Source organism: Pipistrellus kuhlii, unplaced genomic scaffold, assembly GCF_014108245.1.
Source record: "Pipistrellus kuhlii isolate mPipKuh1 unplaced genomic scaffold, mPipKuh1.p scaffold_m20_p_22, whole genome shotgun sequence".
Taxonomy (NCBI): Eukaryota; Metazoa; Chordata; class Mammalia; order Chiroptera; family Vespertilionidae; genus Pipistrellus; species Pipistrellus kuhlii.
In genome coordinates, this window is record NW_023425521.1 from 10448940 (window position 1) to 10471589 (window position 22650).

At 40.4% G+C, this 22650-nt stretch overlaps 2 protein-coding genes across 14 annotated transcripts in view; both read left to right on the top strand.

Moving 5' to 3' along the window:
• DHX40 (DEAH-box helicase 40) overlaps positions 1 to 5606 on the top strand; it is a 32757-nt gene extending 27151 nt beyond the window's left edge. For 2 of the 5 annotated variants that reach the window (XM_036451452.2, XM_045586375.1), the window contains 3 exons: positions 39 to 108; positions 1210 to 1438; positions 2437 to 5606. In XM_036451452.2, coding sequence (XP_036307345.1) covers positions 39 to 108; positions 1210 to 1438; positions 2437 to 2576 — 439 coding nt within the window. In that variant the 3' untranslated portion in view covers positions 2577 to 5606. The remainder of the gene's footprint in view (positions 1 to 38; positions 109 to 1209; positions 1439 to 2436) is intronic. The other 3 variants (XM_036451454.2, XM_036451456.2, XM_036451457.2) reach the window with 2 other exon arrangements.
• A 6999-nt stretch (positions 5607 to 12605) lies between these two features.
• The window catches only part of CLTC (clathrin heavy chain), a 66640-nt gene continuing 56595 nt past the window's right edge, over positions 12606 to 22650 (top strand). For 2 of the 9 annotated variants that reach the window (XR_004990321.2, XM_036451449.2), the window contains exon 1: positions 12616 to 12960. Coding sequence is in view for 8 of the 9 variants with exons in the window: in XM_036451449.2 (XP_036307342.1) it covers positions 12919 to 12960 (42 nt within the window). In the remaining variant the exon portion in view is untranslated. Of the gene's footprint in view, positions 12961 to 22650 lie in introns of all 9 variants that reach the window. The other 7 variants (XM_045586376.1, XM_036451444.2, XM_036451450.2 and 4 more) reach the window with 6 other exon arrangements.

A 22650-nucleotide genomic window follows, 5' to 3' on the forward strand; every position in this document is an offset into this window, starting at 1 on the left:
ATCTCTATCCTTTCTTTTTGTTTCTGTTTTGATTTTAGATCTGTTGGGAGAACATTTTGCACAATGGATGGGCGTGGAAGCCCAGTTCACATTCATCCTTCCTCAGCAGTAAGTACCTTATCCTATATAATAAAAAGCTAATATGCAAATCGACCGAATGGTGGAATGACTGGTTACTATGACACACACTGACCATCAGGGGGCAGATATTCAATGCAGGAGCTGTCCCCAGGTGATCAGTGCACTCTCACAGGAGGAGCGCCGCTCAGCCAAAAGCCAGGCTCACAGTTGGATTGATACATAGAAGTCTTCTACTTTTTGCTTTGAGGTTAAGTTTAGAATTTAACTATCCTAATTTATAAAAAGCCAGGGGCCGTCACTACTGAAACAACTGAACAAGCAATTGAACAGTAGGCTGTGTGGGGTGCTAAGGCTGGCAGGGTGGTTAGTGAGGGATGACCAAACCACTGAACAGCAGGCTACATGGGGCAACCAGGCCGGGAGGGGGGGTGCAGTGAGGGGGCAACAATGCTGGTGGGACAGTTGGGGACAACCAGGCTGGTGGGGGTGGAGGGGCAGCTGAGGGTGACCAGGCCAGCAGGAGGGGGGGAGTTGGGGGCAACCAGGCTGGCAGGGGGGGCAGTTAGTGGCAACTAAGCCAGCAGGGGGGCTGTCGGGGGAGACCAGGCTGTCTGGGGAGGGGGGGGGGGGAGTTAGGGGCGACCAGGCCAGCAGGGGGAGCGTAAGGGGCAACCAGGCTGGCTGGGGGGAGGCAGTTAGGGGTGATCAGGCTGGCAGGCAGAGGTGGTTAGGGGTGATCAGGCTGGCAAGGGGGGGGGGGCAGTTAGGGATGGTCAGGCAGGCAGGAGGTGAGCAGTTAGGAGCCAGTGGTCCCCGATTGTGAGAGGGAAGTCTGACTGCCGGTTTTGGCGTGATCCCTAGGATTGGGCTGAAACCGGCAGTCACACATCCCCCAAGGGGTCCCGGATCAGAGAAGGTCCAGGCTGCGCTGAGGGGACCCCCTCCCCCCCATGCACAAGGGCCTCTAGTATTACATAAAGCTGTAAAGGTATTGAGTTGGTCTGTATATCCTGGTTGAAGTATATAGGGATTAATTCAGAAGAGTTTGGACTAATAGTATTTGGTTGGGTTAACGTGGAATAAGGCAGTTTATTGAGTTATCGTCTCTAAGTGAGTTCCTTTGTACAGCTTCATGAACAGGAAACAAAACTTGAATGGATCATTTTTCATGAGGTATTAGTTACCACCAAAGTCTATGCAAGAATTGTGTGTCCAATTCGCTACGAATGGGTAAGAGACTTGTTACCCAAGTTGCATGAACTTAATGCACACGACTTGAGCAGCGTGGCCCGACATGAAACAAGAGAAGATGCAAGAAGGAAATGGACAAATAAGGAAAATGTAAAACATCCAAAGGGTGAGTATATATCACTTGTTTTGGTCATATAGTCCAGGAAACATAAATGTCCAAATTTTTATGTAATCACAGAAATATTGTTATAGGACTTAGATTCTGGCTCTTTCTACTCAGAAAGCAAAGAATTACCACGAGTCTCAGACTTCATTATTTTGACTTCCTTCTTTCCTTACAGTTAATCTTGTTTTTGTTTTTGTTTTTTAACCTCTCTGTCCAAAAGCATTATTAATAAGAATATATATTGAGTTTTTATCCTATACTGAAAGCTTGGGAATTTTCATAATAAACTATAAGGTTAGTACATATTCCCACTTTATATATGAAGAAGTACTTAGCAGTGTACAAAACTTTGCTAAAAATCCCATGGCTCATAATTGGTGAATCTGGATTCTGAATCAACTAACCTGATTCTATGGTCCTTACTCTTAGCGATTATGCCATACTGCTTCCCAGTAGTACGTGACTATTTTTATTTACTTTATAAAGTTTTGTGAATTATTTCCTCAGAACATCTCTTTATTTTTTCATGAAATGTTAGGATCCTAATTGAGCGGCATAAACCGTAAGATTACTGAACCAGGACAGAAAGCTTAATTCTTAGTTCACACATACAAGAAGCTTTTCATTTCAGTAAAGCTTTCTGAGGCTGATTGATGGAACAAGTTATATTGTCCTTATTTAACATCACTGAGAAATGAAATGGTGAGGAATCTGCCCAAGATGATAGAATAGTCTTTTTAGTAACATAGACACTAGACATTTTGTTGCGGTGTGTAACTGTAGTGTATAAATGCTTGAATAGGGTCAGTTTTACTGACTGCTTTGGCTTCATGCTCTTGTTTTTTAGCCATGGACTATATCTTTCTTTTCTTTTTTTTGAAAAGGCAGAATTTAATTTTACCTAAACATTGAAAAATCAGGACATCTCTTTCTCTTAACCTCTCTAGCACTGAATTTCAAAATTCAAGTTTTACTGGATTAATTTGTAACATTTTCAGATGGAATATCAAAAGAAGTCCTAAAGAAAATGCAAAGGAGAAACGATGACAAATCCATATCAGATGCCCGTGCTCGTTTCCTTGAGAGAAAGCAGCAGAGGGCCCAGGATCACGGTGACACCCTGAAGGGAACAGGCTAAGCATCGAACCCTCCAATTCAGGAAGCAGGAAAAGCAGCCATGGAATGTGCTTCTACAATACTTTACCGTTTATGTAAGACAGCGCCGCCAAGAGGAAGTGGTCAGCAGTTGTTTTTAGCATATGGGCTAAAAGCAAATCAAACCCATTAATACCAATGGATGGAATTTTCAGAGAAGATTGGGTTGCCATAGTCATAGGCAGTGATATATGAAACCAATGAAAGACAATACATGTGATATTTTTCTCACTTCAATTTTGCTGGCCTTAACTGGTATCAAATGCTGTTGTTATTTTCAAAGAACATTGAATTTTCTGTTATCGGTGTGTATTCCATTTGCATTGAAGCATTAAAAATTATTTTCCTTAAATATCTTTAAGGCCTTCTTTTGCTATTAGAATAGTATTATATCAGGCTATCAGGTATGTGACCATTTCCTTCAGAAGGCTGAACATTAGAGGTTTTTATTCAGCAAAATTTAGATGTCTATTTAGTTGCTAAAGAGCTTTATAGATATTTAGAGAAAAGACTTAACTAGTCAATAGAAAATTGCCTATGGCAGTATTCTTTGTTGAATTAATATTAATACTTAAATTGATTTTTCTGGGATTATATAAATTCTTTTTTATATAAAAGTATATTTAAAATAGTAGCTATAGCCATTAACCAAAGGACAGATGTATGTATATATGTATGTATGTATATGTATATGTATATGTATGTGTTCTTTTTGTAGCTGTCTCTACATACTGTATCAGCATCATATATGTAGTTGTGACAGTGTTTTCAAACAGCTCTTCTACCTGGCCTACTCTCTTGCCTCCAGCTGCTTGGGTAGAACCATTTAAACATCTATTATGTTGTCTTGAAATGGGATTTTCAGAGCAGCCAACATTACATCACCAGTGTTTCAAATTGGAACCTTGAGGCTAATTAATACCACACTCAGGCCATATTCAACACTTGTCCACTCTATTGTTTACGTCTTGTATTCTAGTTGTTTGTGTACTTGCCTTTCTCCCACTACATTATATGCTCTTGTGGGCAGGAACTATCTCTTTTTCATCTTTGTATCTTTCATGGCACCTAGCACAGTGCTTTGCACATAGTAGTTGCTCAATGTTCGTTAAATAAAGCTATTAATGTATTTAAAATTCAAAAGACAGTATAATGTGTGTTTTTAGAATTTTTGGTAAAAACTAAGAATCTAAATTGGTTATTGGTAACTAACACTTCTGCAGTTAAATAGTTTTCTGTCAAAAGTAGAGACTTCAAAATCTGTATTGAAAAATCACATGAGGACCCAAATCCATGTGTTTGTTCTTGAAGTAAGGTGAGTGGTGACAGTTTCTATGAACGTTCCCTGCATTATTAATTTATTTTCATTTTAAGTGTTTCAGCATGTTTGTCCTATCAGTTCCCTTGTCAGGTGTATGTATTGGTGCACCCCTTTGATATGGTGTATGTGGATTCTTAGAATAAAAGCTCTTTTATTTCTGTAAATTAAGCACACATTCAGTAAGTTAAGCACATGTTCTAAATCTATAGTCCATTCTCAAATTTCATTAGATTTCGTAATAATGTCCTTTATGTTTTCCCAATTCAGGATTTAGTCAAGAATCAAGTATTATATTTAACCTCTTTTAATCTGGAAAAGGTCCTTAGTCTTTGTCTTTTTATGTATATCAATTCTTTTATTTTTCTTTCATTGCATTGAACATTTTAGAATAACATTTTGACATTTTAAAATAATACAGACTAGTTATTTTATAGAATGTTCTCAATTTGCGTTTCTCTGAAGGCATCAAATTTGGAGGCACATGGTATTTGCCCCTTATTGATAATAATTTTGATTGTTTGGTTAGGGTTTTTATTTCTTCAATAAGTAATTTGGAGGAGGATACTTGGAAATAGCTTATTTCTCATAAATTATCACCCTTTGGATTTATCATCAACTGATGATTATTGCCTGATTCAGTTTTATTCTATGGTTACAAAATGGCGATTCACCTCTAATTCTTTGCTATATTTATTTGTTATATTGTAAGGAAGAGCTTTCCTTGAAGAAGAATGTCTGATAAACAGATGGGTGCTAGAGAGCATAGCTCAGGACAGAGAATTAGAAAGCTAACAGGATGGCAAATAGTCCAGTTTGTTTGGTGCACAGAGTATATATAGAAGGTATAGGCTAAAAATGTTGGTCAAGGACAGATTATGGAAGGCTTTGAAAGCCACACTATGGAATTAAGACATTTTTGTGCTATATATGAATTTATTGGAGGGGAGTGACATCATTACAGCCTTAAGGTGTATTTGTGGCAGTGGTGTCCATAAGAGGAATTTACAGTATATCTTTGAGAGGAATAGTACTGGATCTAGTTGAAAAGGTGGAAGGAGCCTTGGAGGAAAACGTGGTGGTTGTGAAGACGTTTGTTTTTTAAAGAATATAGAAGATTCGCCTTTAAATTACTAAATGAGACAAAACAAAAAGAAACAAATGAAGACAAATGTTATCATAGAAAATTAGGCAAAGGATCCAGCCTGTCATTTCATAAAAGAAGAAACATGAATGGTCAATAAATAAGATCCTGAATCTTCCTAGTAATTAGGGAAATACAGGTTGAAAATAACAGATGCCATTCTTTTTCATCAGATTGGCAACAGTAATATGCCTGAAAAGTACTGACATAGAATTGTTTTTTAGAGAACAATTTTGGTAATATGTAGTAAAGTTGAAGATGTGCCTAACACATTAAGCATCCAGTCAGTCACCAGTGACTGACACTATACTTTCCGTCCAGAAAACAAAACAGGCTGGGCGCTTAAATGTGTTAACCTGTGACCCACCTTTACATTTACATCCTAGGAACTCAGATTATATAAAATACTTTATTCCTCATAAAATGTAACTCCCATAGATTTAACATTAGTTGATTCATAAAAATGTTATGTATACCATTGTTCCTAATAATATTGAACAGTGCATATAGCTATCAATAGGAAAATGGTTGAATAAATTGTATTATGTTCTTATGGTTGAATTCTTTACAGCGTGCATCAAAGTGATCTTTGAGACTCCTGATGCCTGTTCCTAATCTGCTTTGCAGAATAGATGAACCAGTTTACATTCCTAACAGCAATGTAATAAAGTGCCTGTCTCATTGTAGCCTTGTAGTTCCTAATATTCTTTTTTTTTTAATATATTTTATTGATTTTGTACAGAGAGGAAGGGAGAGAGATACAGAGTTAGAAACATCGATGAGAGAGAAACACCGACCAGCTGCCTCCTGCACACCCCCCACTGGGGATGTGCCCGCAACCAACTTACATGCCCTTGACCGGAATCGAACCCGGGACCTTTCAGTCCGCAGGCCGACGCTCTATCCACTGAGCCAAACCGATCCCGGCTAAAATGTAGGAAATGTGATGGGTTAACCCAGTGGTCGGCAAACCTCGGCTCGCGAGCCACATGCAGCTGTTTGGCCCCTTCAGTGTGGCTCTTTCACAAAATACCACGTGCGGATGCGCACTTACAGTGTGATTGAAACTTCATGGCCCATGCGCAGAAGTCGGTTTTCAGCCTGGGCGAGTCTATTTTGAAAAAGAGGTTCTAATGCCGAGCCACACTCAAGGGGCCAAAGAGCTGCCTGTGGCTTACGAGCCATGGTTTGCCAACCACTGGGTTAAGCCAGAGTATAAGCTGGCACCCAGTTTGGTGCTTTTTGTATATATTGGTATTTATAAACGATTGTTGTGCTCATTCCAACGTAAGTTATTCTAGGCTTCAAAATAAATAGGTGGTACAGTCATTAAATGTTACTAGCTTAAGAAGTAGGATAAATAGATTTTAAACTGAGTTTTTAAGGAAAAGTAGGATTTGGACTACAACAAAAAGGAGATAATTTTTGTGGCTGGGAAAAAAAATCAAATGGTGAAAAGATTGTCACCTGGAGAAGGGCTTTCTCCCCGCCCCCCGCCCCCCCCAGTAAGGATTTTGCAGTTTCTAGTCAGTAACCTGGGATAACAACACTAAGTAGGTCAAATGAATAATTTGAGTGCCATTCATTCTTGCAGATAGAAAAATATGAAAGTCAGCTTGGACTGGGATTATCATTTTAGTGTGTAGCACTTAGAATCTGCCATTGTGTGCCCATCTGCTACCCTATTTAGTCCCTCTGTTCCTCCAGAAATGGAGTTTTTAGGCCCTCAATGAGGAGTGTAACCTCACCTATACATTAACTAGACCGTAGGCCCGGTGCACGAAATTCATGGGGGGTGAAGGGAGGGTTCCTAGCCTGGCCTGCACCCTCTCCAATTCAGGACCCCTCGGGGGATGTACAACTACCTTTCACAATCTGGGACCGCTGGCTCCTAACTGCTGGGCTGCCTGTCTGATCACCCCTAACACCTCTGCCTGCCTCCCTTATCACCCCTAACCACCTCTGCCTGCCTCCCTTATCACCCCTAACTGCTCCCCTACTGACCTGATCGCCCCTAACTGCTCCCCTGCTGGCCTGATCACCCTATTACCTCTAACTTGCCCCACACCTGGGACCTAGGAGTTTCTTCAAGTTTGTTTGTGCCTGGCTGGTCCCCATTCCTCTCTCCCCAGTGTTGAGTGAGCCTTTAAGGCTTGATGACCATCTGGACATTAGCTCTTTGTTATATAGGATAGTCTGAAAATAGAGATGATTAAGGACTGCCTTTATCAGGTTTTTATTTTCACCCTATGATAGCTTTAAGTGGCTGGCATATCTAACTTGAAGAGATTAGGTGCTAACAGTATTGGCTCAGGAAAGAAAAATAAAATTTAAATATGTGGTAGGCTCTTGAATACTATGTATTTTTCATTACTGTAGTGTTATGGACGGGACAGTAGCTGTATGATTGCATGTTGTACAACATTAAAGTCACAATTATTTGGAATAAGAGCAACCAGGAAAAAGAAATAACCAGGTTTTTGGTTCATTTTTACATAATCCACTTTTATCACATGACATAATGAGGTAAGGCATTTAAAAAAAAAAAGCAATTTCTAGTGTATCCTAAATTTGGATATTCATATCAGATCAGGCTACATTTGCAGAACTTACTACACAATGATGAATCTGAGCCCCCACCCCCTTTTAAAAATGCTCTCAAAAATACGTTTTCATTGATTTGAGAAACATCAATATGAGAAAAACATTGATTGGTTGCCTCTTATACGTGCCTGAAACACTGTTGTTATCGAATTAACCAAAATTTTGTTTACCGAATCAGCCCTTAACCATTCTGTTCTGAGGAAGAATTTACTATGGTAACAAGTCTGTATGTACATGGTTACTGGTAGAACTATCCCTGTATTTTAAGATGCTGAGAGAACGTTTATGGGCCATGCCTTGCTTTGGATTGGAGACAGTAAAAAGTAGGAAGTGACAAGAGACAGTTCTACATATTTAGAAAGGAAAAAAAAAAAAAGCCCATAGCAATCATTCTCACACCTGTAACCCTCTCATTGCCCCTTCAGTTTCAATCTTCTTTCAGTTTTTTTTGTGTATGTAAAGGATGTTGTGATGTGGCATTTGACTATATATATATATTGTTCAGCAGGGTTACAACAGGAATTTTTCTGAATGCCCCGAGTATTTGAACCAACTTTCCTGAGATGACTGTAAGGCACTGTTTTGAGCCACTTCACTCCTTTGCAGGGATCTGATTTAACCTTTAGAAAACACGGTAGGGGAATATATAATCTGACTGGAATCCGGATATTCCCACAGGGCTGTTCACTTGAACATGTTCAGTCCTCACACAGAATAAAGATTCACTAGATCTTATTGCCATCCGTGATACATTATAAAATTTATCTGTATAAATTTGGTTTAAGACAAGCCTGAGTGAATGATTATTAAAAGTTCAGATCCATTTAATTCTAAAAAAAAAAAACTGTGAAAAATATTTTTTTTCTTGTCTTGTTTTTGGGTTTTGCCTATAATCAGTGCTTTGTACGGGCCCAAAATAAAATGGGCACTGTCTGTTGTGTGATACCTGAGCCACTTACTGGGCATTGATGTGTGCTGCTCTTTATTTAATCCTGCTGGATTTAATTCTTTATTTAATTCTTTGCAGCAGCCCTAGGGGGGACCAGATGTTTCAAAGCTGCTGTTTAAAGGTCAAAGCCAGTTATCTTACTTGGGTAAAGCTAAAGAATATCCTGTTTGGTTTCATGAAAATCTGAATTTTAAATATTTGTTGGGTATAATGGTTTAGGTGTAAAGTCTGATTTAAAATTAATCTCAATGTTTGAGAATTGCCTTTGTGGCTGGCTTTTGCAATGCAACTAGCTCACGTCGTTTTTAAAAGGTCAAGTTAATTCTGGGGCTGCTTGTAAATGAACAACCACAGAGGACTATAATAAGTTTTCCTGAGGTGTCATTCCTTTTCTTTATTTATATATTTTTATTGATTTCAGAGAAGGGAGAGGGAGAGAGAGAGAAACATGAATGATAAGAATTGATCAAGTGAATCTTGCACGAACCCTTACAGCAGATCAAGCCCACAATTCAGGCATGTGCCCTTGACCAGAATCGAACCTAGGACTCCAGTCCGTAGGCTGAAGCTCTATCCACTGAGCCAAACCATCAAACCATAATGACGATAATGATGAATATCGTCATTCTTGATGGTGATATTCATGTATATATCATAGTTACTAGCATAAAGTATATAATAGGGGCACAGTAAAGGTTTCTTGTATAGGTTTTGAAAAACTAGCACTCCTCAAAATAGCATATGACCAATGCAGTTTTTGCTAATGGTATTTGCTATCACCCTACTATTGAACATTCTTCTAAAAAATAGCTTCAAATGGAAAGAACTTGACCACTTAAAAACACAGCTTACCTTACTAAAATAGTTTCTAAAACCAAAAGCCAGGATGATATACATTTATAGCTCTAGTCTTATTAAGACTTTATCATAGTGAAAAAGTAAACCCAGCATTAGGTTATCTTCTCTAACTTAAGGTAGTGCCTTAAAACAGTAATTCAGTTACTGCTCAGGTAACTGTTAACAGTGACTCAGCCTTAGGGGGCTTCTAAACCAAGGATTGACAGTCTCCGTCCCCTCCCCCCTGCTTCTTTGCCCTTAGCAAAAGCATCCTATATAATAAAAGTCTAAAATGCAAATCAGCTGAATGGAGGAACAACTGGTTGATATGATGTGCACTGACCACCAGGGGGAAGACTCTCAATGCAGGAGCTGCCCTAGCCCGCAGGCTCCGACTGGCGTAGGTGTGGGGTGGGGCCAGCAAGTGGGCAGTGCGGGCCAGCCAAGGCCGATGCCAGTGGGTGCCACCCTCCCATCACCTGGTCACCCTGCACATCATCTCTGATCACTGGCCAGGCCTAGGGACCTACTTGTACACTGGGCCTCTAGTACTGCCATAAAAAGCTCTCATCATCTCAGCCAAATTATTGATCTTCAAAAGCCAGAGCTTTGGTTTAATTTTTATCATCTGGACCAATTTTCAAAAATGTGTTGGTTTCTTAGAGAGGAACATCAATGAGAGAAACATTGATTGGCTGCCTCCTGCAGGCTCCCTACTGGGGATCAACTTGCCATCTGGGCATATGCCTTGATCCGGAATAATTCCGACGACCTACTGGCCCATGGGTTGATGCTCAACCACTGAGTAACACCAGCTGGGCTGGACCAAATTTATCTGCCACGACATATATATTTTTAAATATATTTTATTGAATTTTTACAGAGATGAAGGGAAAGGGATAGTTAGAAACATTGATCAGCTGCCTCCCGCACATCCCCACATTGAGGATGTGCCCACAACCAAGGTACATGCCTTTGACGGAAATCAAACCTGGGACCCTTGAGTCTGCAGGCCGACGCTCTATCCACTGAGCCAAACCTGTTAGGGCAATATTTTGAATTTAAGTTAAAAAAAAGTCCACCACTTGCATCTATAGACACTTATGGCATACAAATGGTTAAATTTTTTTGAATTTTTTTTGAAGGATATATTGTTCAAAATGAGCTGGTATATTGTAATCTATTTTTCTTCTCTCCAAATGATTTCTGAGAAAAATGTATTCATTAGGTTTCTGTGTACGATGACACAGCAAGTCCCTTTAACAGAACCTCGGCAAACTTTTAGATATTCCACACCAAATATCCAAGCCAAAATCAGCTGCTTTAGGGATTCTGAATGTACTTAAAATTATAGGTCTGTATGAAAATGCAAGAGTTATTAATAAAGAAAATTTCCGTGGCTTGTTCATGATAGAACTCTTGTATCCCAGATTCTGAGATTGGAAAATGTTATTTAATTAAGCTAGTGCTTTTACTGTAATAAAACATTCCTTTCGATTTTAAATTTAGATTTTTGTCTACTTCCAGAAAGGATTGAAAGCAGCTACTATTAAACTTGGTATTAGAAAGGTCATTTAAAACGTTGCAGAATACAGAGCATCTTCAAGTATTTGGTTTAACAAAATGAGGTTTTGCCAAACACAAATATTCACTTTCATGACATGGTGGCAAGTCTTGTCTTTGCAGAACATTCTCTCTCAATCCTTAGTGTGTAATGTATATTTTTTTTGGGAAAAAACAGTAAAAGCAATTCAATGATTAAGCAAACTTTCCAGGCGAAACTGCTTAACAAACAGAATTACTGTATACCCAATAAGGGTTTATGTTTAGCTGGAAAGGGCACTAAAAATAATCACTGCATAGTTGAGTTTTTCCTCAAGATCTTTTTTTTGGGGGGGAGGGAGGGAATAATCACCTCTTATAAAGGTGAGAAGCACAGAACTAACTTCTTTTGTCTCCTATTGTATTTCTGCTATTATGACATATTGCAGCTCCCATTTTAGCAAGAAGGGACTGGGAGGTTATTAACCGATCACGAATACCCGAGATACATTAACGCTGTGAAAAGGCTCGACACGCACCCCAGCTGTTTGCCAAACTGACAGGCAAAGGGGAGGAGGTGGTTCCACCAGCAGCAGTTAACCTCTTTCTCCGAGTGTACATTAGTCACACCCAGGAAGAACCTTGACTTTCCAAACCACTCTTCACCGTAATTATCTCAATCTGACTCACTAATGACTTGATGTGGCAAAAAAAAAAAAAAAAAAAAAATCCCTCCTGCTGCAATTTTGGTCCAATTCTTCCGCGTACTTTATGGAACTCAAACCCTTTACTATCATACACCTTTATAACGAAGCTGGACCGACATACATGTCCGCCAAAATGTCCGCAGAAAGCGTTTGGAAAAGCTGCCACAAGGCCAGCTTGAGAGACCTGAGACAGGGCCTTCGCTGTCCGGATGGCCAGATATTTAAGTGACCCCCGGAGAGACGACCACTTTCCACTGAACTTCCCGACCGGCCGCGGGGCGCGCGCTCCCGCGGGCAGGGAGGGCTTTAAAGCCCCGTCGCCCCCTCCCTGGCTGTAAGGAGACACCCACTGGGTGAAGCCGGGCGGGGGAGGCGTGCCGCAGTCGCCAGGGCCGCGAGCGAGCGCGCCGCAGGGAGGCCGTTTCCCTGAGTCACCCGGCTGGCGGGAGGCCGGGCCCGCCGCCCACGCCGCGTCCTCCTCCCGAGGGAGTCGGTCTGGACAAGCAGGGCCCAGGGGGGAAAAGGGAGCGGTACCCCCCACCCTCCGGGCGGCCCGGCCGACGCCACACTCCCAGGAGACCCCATTCCCCTAGAACCCGTCCCGTGTTCCGAGAGCACATCAGCCGACCTTCCCCACCGGCGTCACGTGCGCCCGGAAGTTCGTGGGTGGGACCTACAGCGCCAGCGGAAGTGACGTCGTCCGCCCCTAGTCGCATGATGTGGCAAAATGCAAAAAAAAAAAAAAAATGGTGCGGGGGGAGGGAAAAGCAGCAGGAGACTGGGGAAAGTGATGAGTCCAAAAAAAGTAGTCCCTCCGCTTTCCCCTGTCGCCCTCCTGCCGCAGCGGCCGGCGGCGAGGCCTGGTGCGCACTGCGCCCCGGACCCCTGCGCCAGCGGCGCCGCGGCGCCGCGTGGAGGGGTACACAGGCGGAGGGGGTGAGGCGGCCGGGGCGGAGTTCTGCCGCCGGGATCCCTCCGCGGGGCTCAGCCGTTTCCGGAGTCTGCGCTGCGCCCGGTTCCGCCATTGCGGCTCTCGCGGACCCTGGAGCCTCCGCCCCCGACCCGAGCTCTCGTCTCTGTCTGCCAGTTTCCTGCGTCCCCGGAGAGTGATCTCGCCGAGCCCGGCCTTCCCCCTCCCCTTCCTCCTCCTCTCCCTCGGAGAGTCCGGGCAGCCACTGCCCCGCAGCCCCAGTGACAGGAGGAGACCGTACCCCCGACAGCGCCATGGCCCAGATTCTGCCAATTCGTTTTCAGGAGCATCTCCAGGTGCGGCTCGGCCGGGGCTGGGGCGGGCTGTGGAGAGGGTGGTGAGAAGGGGAAAAAAGCTGGGTGCTGGGCCCAGTTCAGAGGTGTGGTGGTGGTGTTGGGGGGGCTGGGGGTGTTGGTGTCTGAGGTAGATGGAGGATGGGGGCGCGCTCTCGGGAGGAAAGGGTTACATGGGGAGAGGTTTGGGTGGGAACGGGGGAGAGCCGGGGTGCGAAGGGCAGCGGAGCCAGTCCCGGGCTCGAGGGCCTTTCCATTTTCTCTTCCTGGGTGGCGAGGGCTGCGCAGACGAACTGCACCCCCTGCCCAGTTTTATGCCGTTCATTCATTGGGGCAGGGTGCGGGGGGACGCATTCTCCCGCGTTTCTTCCGGAGCTGAGATCCCGTGGCCTAGGCCGCTGTAGGGCTGTCACCTCCCATTGCTTTTCTCTTCCCTTTCCCCCCCACCGTGTCTGCACCCAGGAGTTGCGGGGCGGGTGGGTTGGGGAGGAGCAGCCTTTTCTTTTTTTTTTTTTTCCTTGCTCCCTGTGCTGAGAAAGACACCTTCTCCTGGGGGGTGGGGAGGAATGGCTGGCCTCCTGCTTTCCCCGAGGCAGGAGGAACAGAAGGTCACTCGGAAGGAACTGGAGGAGGATAGAATGGGGGAACGTGGTTCTCACTTAGGGCGGTGTCAGTCTCAGCGGGCGTGGGGTCAAGGTCCCTAGGGGAACTCGCATTGCCCCCTCCTCCCCCCTTTTCTTCATTTCTCTGGGGTGGGGTGGCTCTGATCCCCCTGGGTTCTAGGGGAAGAGTTATTCAGAGCTTATCTTGGAGTCTGCTGGAGTTTAGCAGGTGCTTGTGGGCGTGAGTACCTCCCTCCCTCCCTCTGGATTGCGTGGAATTGGACACAGCCCTGGGGGATAGAGCTCACCTACTCTTGAGATATGCAGTTATTTGGTCTGTAATTTGGTTTCCTTTTAGTAGGTTGTAGAATTCTTCCCCACGGTGCATATACTGCCTTATCTGGCAGCATGCCCGTGGAGGGCCCAGGCAGGTGATCTTGACTGCATTCAGCCTTTTCCGAGCTGCTTCCTGGTTCACCAATCCTGGTTTCACTTTGGCTGAAATAATCCATTCATATTCATTTTCTTCCCAAATATCCCTTCAAGAGGCCTGCCTCAGCTCAGCCTTCTGATGCCATGGTTTGACATAACACTAATATTAGTGACCTTTTGGACACTTTTACCATTGAAGGCTAATTTCATTTACTTTCTCCCATTGTTATTATGTACATAAAGGATTATCGTTAATAAAAAGGTTTAATATCCAGGCTATCAGTATACTTCTTTTATACACCTTTGCTTACATCTGCAATAAATTATTTTCCTTTAAGTCTTCAAATGTAGTGAGTAATCTTTTTAAAAACTTTTTTATTGATTAATTTTTAGAGAGGAAGAGAGAGAGAAACATCGATTGTTTCACTTGTTTATTCATTCATTTGTTCATTTGTGTGTGCACCCTGACTGGGGATCGAACCTGCAACCTTGGCATATCGGGATGCTGCGCTAACCAACTGAGCAGCCCAGCCAAGGCAATAATCTTTACTCAAAAAAATGAGTTAAGTAAAGCACTTTCTTCAGTCATCTGTGGTTTTCAGATCACTCATTTGAAGTAATGGGACATTATTTTATAATAGGTTAAAATGTTAAGTGACAGAATAGACACAAAAAAGTTATGCTCAATCTAAATTTTAATCACTATGGTTATGTCTGTTACAGTGAAGTGTCAGTAAATGTGAAGGGTTAGGAAAACAATGCTCTTGGGTGTGGAGGAAAACAGGCTGCTTACACTAAGGAGTATACATCTGATGCATACACAGTCATGTTGCAGACAAATGTTTGTGAAATCATACATGGAGAAGCAGGTACAGTTGCTGTTTATAAGGTAGAGGGTTTAGCCCACTATTAAATCTCACTTCTTAAAAAAAAAGTTTTATTGATTTATAGAGGAGGGGAGAGAAACATCAATATGAGAAAGCAACATTGATTGGTCCCCCCAGCATGCCGCCCCTCCTCCACCATGATTAAGCATACTCCCCAACCAGGAATTGAACCAGCAACCCTTCTTTATGCAGGTCTATGCCCAACCAACTGAGCCAAAGCAAATCTCATTTCTTGACTAGTGATGGTTTGGGCAATAGTTTTTCATTTCTATTAATGAGGGAATAAAAATGGTTAAGTAAACTCAAAGATTGGAATCCAACCTTATCACTAATTGATAACATTTAATATGGGTCTGATTTCTAAGGGAATCAGAATTTATGCAAATATTTGAGTGAAGCCATTTCCTTTTCAAATAATTTGAAGTTTTGAATGTAAAGCAGCTTTTCAGTTACACTTGAAGATTTCATTTCACTCATTATTATTATTATTTTTTTGAGTAATATGCCATGTCTAAACTTACGCTTGCTATTGTGACTGTATTCTTCAGCTGATAATGATGAATTGTGCAGAGCCCCCAGTCACTAGCCAACCTCTTCCAGGATATATATCTCCTGACTTCTCATTTTTATCTCTTCCCTTTAAAAAATTAATAAAGATTATTTTAACTGGCATTTTAGGTCTGACGTCTGAGTCCCTGCCAGTTTGCCAAGTAGCAGAAAACACACTGAAATACTTAGGATAAAAATTAGGAACAAGAATTGAGGAACTTGAATGTAGAATTAGCTTGTGAAAGCTTTAAAATGTGAACTGTAAATGAATTTATTTTTGTAACATATTAATACTTTGGCCAGCTGAAGGATCTGTTATTAGAGCAAATAAATGTTAATATTTTAAGTTATGAAGTGGGGTTTTTTGTTTTGTTTTTTGGATGTGGTTTTTTTTATTTTTTATATTTAGGTTGAAAGCAGTCAATAGATGAATGCCCAGTTGAGCAAGACATTGTTAGAGTTGCAGATCCTGAGGGGGAAAAACTTAGATTATATATATAAAATGGTGCTTGCAGTTCTCAATTCTTGGCACATTAAGTATGTTTATTCCAACTGACACATCCCACTGTGTCACAGGTTCCTTGAGTCTGCAATTAAAAAGTCTCCCAACCCTGTTCTTTTTTCTTAAATCTATACATATAAAACTGGAAGGTGGTGTGCATTGAACAGTAGAAGTTCTTGCTGTGGTTATTTTGGTTTGCTAAGAGAAAACAATGTTAAGTATTGCTGGGATGTGTATATGCTCTACTGTACTCCCTGAAAGAGGCAACTGCCTGGAATTATGCTGCAGTCCACCCTGGGAATAGCTTCCAGATTTAAGATGTATCATGTTTTTCAAAATTTTCCTAATGGTCAATTTACTCAGCTTATAGGGGGTGGCTAATTCTAGTAAATGCTTTCACTCTCTAGGAAATCATTTAAGACATGGAACTGTGTGTGTAACCTCAATCATTTTCATTTTAGTGCACAGTAAAATACATGAATTCAGAAACCTCAACCTATATTACCTGAATTACATTTCACAAGATGTCTTTTTTTTCCAGTCACTGTTACTGATACAATTTTTGCTTTTTGAGAGTTACTGTCCAGTAGAACTTTCTTCCATGATAAAAAATTTGTACTATCTACATAGGGATATTGAGCAGTTGGGTTAACTTTTACTTTTATTTCTTTAATTAAATGTAAATAGCCACAAGAGGCTATTGACTATGACATTGGATGTTCAATAATAGGCCATACTGATGTGCTTCGTGTGAAGATTTATCTGACCACCCATATTTACTTGTAGAACATTTTGTTAACTAAAATTAAAACATTATTTGAAAGTCTTAGTTGAATACTGTCTCTTGGGTAAGTGGTGTTGATGAACAATGACTAATGGACGGAGGGAGAAGTAGACTTGTGAGAGCCTCTTGTATCCTGTGAATGTGACTGGTCCTTTTAGGTCTTCACTTAATCTCCCACATCTTTCTTAAACAGTTGAAGAAAGTGAGATTCAAACACAAGGTCAGCCTAGGTCTTCTCACAAACTATTCCAAAGAAGTAAGATGATTGGCCTTAAGAGAAGTTACACAGCCCTGGCCATAATTAGAGGTGATTAGACTGTTGTCCCGATATGACAAGACTTTGGATATGATTTTCGGTCAAGGCACATACAAGAATCAACCAATGGCTCTAACTGGTTTGTCTCTGTGGATGGAGCATCGGCCTGTGGGCTGAAGGGTCCCGGGTTCAATTCCAGTCAAGGGCACATGCCCGGATTGCAGCTTGATCCCCAGTAGGGGGCATGTAGAGGGCTTTCAATTGATGATTCTCATTATTGATGTTTCTATCTCTCCCTTCCTCTCTGAAATCAATAATACATTTAAAAAAAAAAAAGAGTCAACCAATGAATGCATGACTAAGTGGAACAAAAATCAATCTTTCTCTCCCTTTCTCTAAAAATCAGTTTTTTGTTTGTTTTTAAAGAGAAGTTATGCAGTATCCTGGTATGCTTTTTTTGTTGTTGTTGTTGGACTTTGCCCCCAAAACGATTTCTCTACTAGTTTAAAATGTATTTAATGATGTGGTATAGTAGACAGATTAGGGGTTTGGGGGTTGTCAAGACCACTGCTATCCAACAGAAAAATAGTAAGTGCAATATATGTAATTTTATATTTTCCAGTGACTATATTAAAAAAAACCACAGGTGAAATTAATTTTAGTATGTTTATGTAATTCAGTATATCCCAAATGTTACAATTTCAACCTGTAATCAGTATAACATTTTCAAATGAGATATTTTACATTCATTTTTATGGGGGTGCTGAATTTTCAAAATCTGATGTGTATTTTACACTTAGAGCATATCTCAATCATACCCTATTTTCATTGGAAATGTTTGATCTTATTTAGCTTTCATAAAATTTGCAATTGGAAAAGCAGATTTGTGTACCTAGATTATACAAGCATACTTAAGTTTCCATAAATAATCTATCATTAGTAACTATCTAATTTTAATTTTGAAATAAATTCAGTCACAGTAACATTTCAAGTGATCAGTACCACTTATGGCTTGAGAAATGTGGTTACAGTATTGGAGAACACGGGTTAAGACTGACCTCTTGCTTCATCTTTGTAAAATAGGCATAACTGCTTTACAGGCTTACTGTGAAGGTCTGAGATCATGGTGTGAAAAGTACTTGGGGTAGCACTTTCAGAGCATTAATTGGTAGATATATAATTTGTGTCCAGTACATTTTTTCAGGCTTCTTTGAATGTTTAATTTGCATACCTAGATTTTTATGGTTAGTAAATATTTGATACCACCTAAGATTAGCGCACTTACCACATCAGCAGGAGTGTTAGCCTAAGGACAAAACGGTGAACAAGACTGACTGCAGCTTGCATTCATACTTGCACTGATTAGTTTACAAAGATGGTCCACACATAATTGGAACTGTGGATGTTATCTGATGTTTGATATCGTGCATACATTAATTATGCAAAATTGATCACTAATACTGCTCTAAAACTGCCCAAAAGAAGGAATTTTAAAATATTTTATTAATATACCATGAGCACTCATTGTGTACCATTACTATACTTTTAATTACTGTTCCTTGGTCAGAAATATTTGAGAGACCTAAATCATATCTGAAAATATCCACGTTGTTTTATATGTCCTGTAAGATGGAAGAATTGAAGTAAATGTTCTCATTTAGATGGGAAATGAGTTCATTGCTGATAGATATTTTAGTCCTATATTATTAGAATGAGACGATTTCTCTAATTTACATACACAACACACTATAGCTACTTTATAATAGCAATTTATAAATCATAACAAAGTTTACAGCTCTGTGTATTGCCCACCCACCCACCCCCAATCCCCTTGGCCAAGTGCCTGTGGCTAATGCTCTTAACTCAATGGGATGGCAGGAGGTTTGTATCTGGATGTATTATGCAAAACCCATCTGTCAGACTTGGATTTTGTGTCTCTTTTGTATTATGAAAGACTTAATTTAAGATGTTTTGTCCCTAGGTTAGAGGACATAACTATCCATCAAATCTTAATTGCTCTGATCAAAATAAACAGCTGTTTGAGTACGAACTCTATAAAATAGTTTATGATTTCATTTTATTAACAAGACAGTCCCTTCAGATAGGGGTAGACTTATTTTGTAGATGGAGAAACAAATTTATAGCTGTTAACTTGTAGAGTCACACAGCTGATGATGGGTGTGGTCAGACCAATACTTGCTCTTCTTTTAGTGTGATACGTTGCCTCATCTGTACAATTTGAACTGCAAAATATACCAGTTTGTATGTATACTGTGGTGTTCATCAATGTACTTACACATCCTACTGGTTTTATATTTGTAAGTAGAGGCCAGTGAACCAACAACATTTTTTTTTTTTATGCCTTAAACAGATGTTTTTAAAGGGCTTTCTCCTAAGTTTCCACTAGAAAATTGTGCAGAATAATTGGGGATCAGATTGACTTCTAAGCATGATTATCAAAGCCCTCTCAAAAGCCTGAACTTCTTAAACTTTTCTAGAAACATTTTCTGATGACAAGAGGAAGAATGTGTCCCAGTCTGAAGCTACTAGTGAAAGCAGGAAGCTTCTGCTTTCTGTCTTACTATAGTATGCATTCTTTTGCGCTTAAACTAACATAAAAGTTGAATAGAACTGTAGGGAAGATGATTGTGCTTGGGAGGAGCAAAGTAGGAGTAGAATATGCTTGCTCAGTGTAACTATCGATAGTATAACCATAGAGGGGAAAGTGATTACAAACTGGTAGGATTGTGCTTGGAAAGCAGAACTTCCAAGTAACATTTGTACTTCCTGTTCTGAATAATTGAGTACATAAAGACATTTCTTTAAGTAAAGCAGATTTTAAAGCTTATTCCGAATGAATAAAAAATGAGTCCATTAAAACTATTTTATCACATTAAAATATAAAATTCTGCAGTGTCCAATTGTGGAAAATATCTCAAGATATTTAACCCAAGCTTTGTCTTTTAGCTTTTCTTAACTACTTCATTTATTAAATTAAAACAATATTTTCTGTGCTGGAGAGTCTCCCTTTATTCAGTTGAGGTGAACATGTGTGCCATGCTAAAGGAAAAAACCACCATCTACCTAGTTACAGAAGTTAAGATCTTAAAGTTATATACACTTTCCCCCTCTCTATTATTTTCTGTATTTAGTGCATTTTTGGAAAAAAACACACACCATCTACCTAGTTACAGAAGTCAAGATCTTAAAGTTATATACCACTTTTCCCCTCTTTATTATTTTCTGTATTTAGTGCATTTCTGGAGTAGGGTAGGGAAGAACTCATAGTGATGCACACTGGGGTTCCTGGGCATTGCAGTTTTTGATGACCCCCCATCAATTGAATCTGTGAGAATCTTAGTAGATGAAAATGGGGCTTGCTTTCATCTATTTGTGACCAGCTGCTTGTCTAAGAAAGAGGGCTTTAAAACCACCAAAGGCCTTGGCCCGGGAGCTCAGTTGGTTAGAGCATCATCCCCATTTGCCAAGGGTGAGAGTTTAATCCCTGGTCAGGATACATACAAGAATCAACCAATGAACGCATAAAGAAGTGGAGCAAGAAATCAGTGTTTCTCTCCCCCTTCCTCTCTCTCTAAAATCAATAAAAAATTTTAATTAAAAAGAAAAGAGAATCAACCAGTGAAGATTAAGTGACCGGAACAGGAAATCAGTGTTTCTCTCTCTCCCTCTCTCCGTCTCCCTTCCTCTTCCCCCCCCCCCCTTCCCCTCCTCCTCTCTCCTCAAAATTAGTTAAAAAAACAACCACCAAAGTGGGCAGAGTAAAGCCCAGAGACTGTTCTTATCTTGGCAAAGAGCTGACTTTGAATATTCTTCAAAAAGCAATCCCTTAGGGGTATATTCCTGGAGATCATAATCCAAGCAAGTGAAAATGACTCTCATAATATGCAAATAGAAATTCAAGCCATGTTATAAAATTCAATGATTGCACCATTGAATTTTGATGGAATGGAGATGACTTTCCAGTCTAACGAAGACACCAATGTAAAAAATGCCTATGAAGAGTTTAAATAAAATGTTTTCTGAAATGTGAAGAGTAGAAAACTATTTCCAAGTTAGTTATTTTATAATTAAAAAAAAATACTTTTATTGATTTCAGAGAGGGAGAGAGAGAGAAACATCAATGATGAGAGAATCATTGATCAACAGCCTCCTGTATGTTCTGTGCTGTGGGTTGAGCCCACAACTCAGGCACCCCTGGCCAGAATCCAACCAGGACTGCTCAGTCCACAGGCCAACACTCTACTCACTGAACCGAACCAGCTAGGGCTGAAGTTTCTGTCTTTCTCTTCCTCTCTGAAAAAAAAAAAAAAAAAAAAAAAAAAAAAAAACGCGGGGGGGGGGGTTGTCTGCAAACATCCAGGGCACACCCTTTTCCTGATTAAAAAAAAAAAAAAATCACACCAGTCTTAGTTTTCCTCTTTAAATTTATTTATTTATTTATGGATTTTAGAGAGATGGAGGAAGAGAGAGACAGACGTTGATTTGTTGTCCCACTTAATTATATGCATTCATTGGTTGATTCTTGAATGTGCCCTGATGGTGAATCAATCCTGCAAGTTTGGTGTAGCAGGCCAATGCTCTAAAAAACTGAGCTACCTGGCCACAACCAGTCTTAAAGTTTTTAAATTTTCTAGTAAGTAGTTGGCTACAAGTAGGATTCTCATAATAGTTTATCAAAGCTAATAGTCTTTAGTTCCTGTCTCCAACTGTGACAATTTGGCCTTGGCCAGGTAGCTTAGTTAGAAGGCCACCCCATATACCAAGATTGCAGGTTCAATCCCCAGTCAGGACACATACAAGGATCAACCAATGGATGCATAAATAAGTGGAACAATAATCAGTGTTTCTTTATCTCCTTTTCTTCTGTCTTCCCTCTCTCTCTCTCTCTCAAATCAGTAATAACAATAGTAATAATAAAACGAATAAAACAATTTGGAGTGAGTGACCAACGTTAAGATTTCTCCTGAGAGCCAAAACCGGTTTGGCTCAGTGGTAGAGCGTCAGTCTGTGGACTGAAAGGTCCCAGGTTCGATTCCGGTCAAGGGCATGTACTTTGGTTGTGGGCACATCCCCGGTAGGGGGTGTGCAAGAGGCAGCTGGTCGATGTTACTCTCTCATCGATGTTTCTAGCTATCTCTCCCTTCCTCTCTGTAAAAAATAAAATATATTAAAAAAAAAAAGATTTCTCTTGAGAGACAGTGATTGTCTCAGAGGTTAAAAGGGGGTATAAACAAATTATAGAATTAAAGGCATTTTTATTTGTTGCTTAAAATATGGAGCACACAGAAAACAATGGCTGGTATCCTGTTGATAGAAGAACTAAAGGAATGCTGCATTTTCAGCATTTTTCTTTATTTCCTGTAGAAGACAGCAACTGCAATTTTTATGTGGCATTCTGCTAGCTTCCTGGAAAGGCTTACTGAAATAGCCTCTTTCAGCATATTTTTTCACTGTGGTGAATACTAGTGAAGGTAGAGGGTGTTTGGAACTTTAAAAGGAAATTATGCTGAGTGAAATACTTGGAATAGGAAGTTAACCAAATCTTTAAGCACTTAACTTAAAAATACCTTTTGAGTTACATCCAGGTTATCAGCAGGTCTCTAAAATTGTTGACTTCTTAACTCTAGTGATAACACCTATCAAATCTTCATCAAGATATA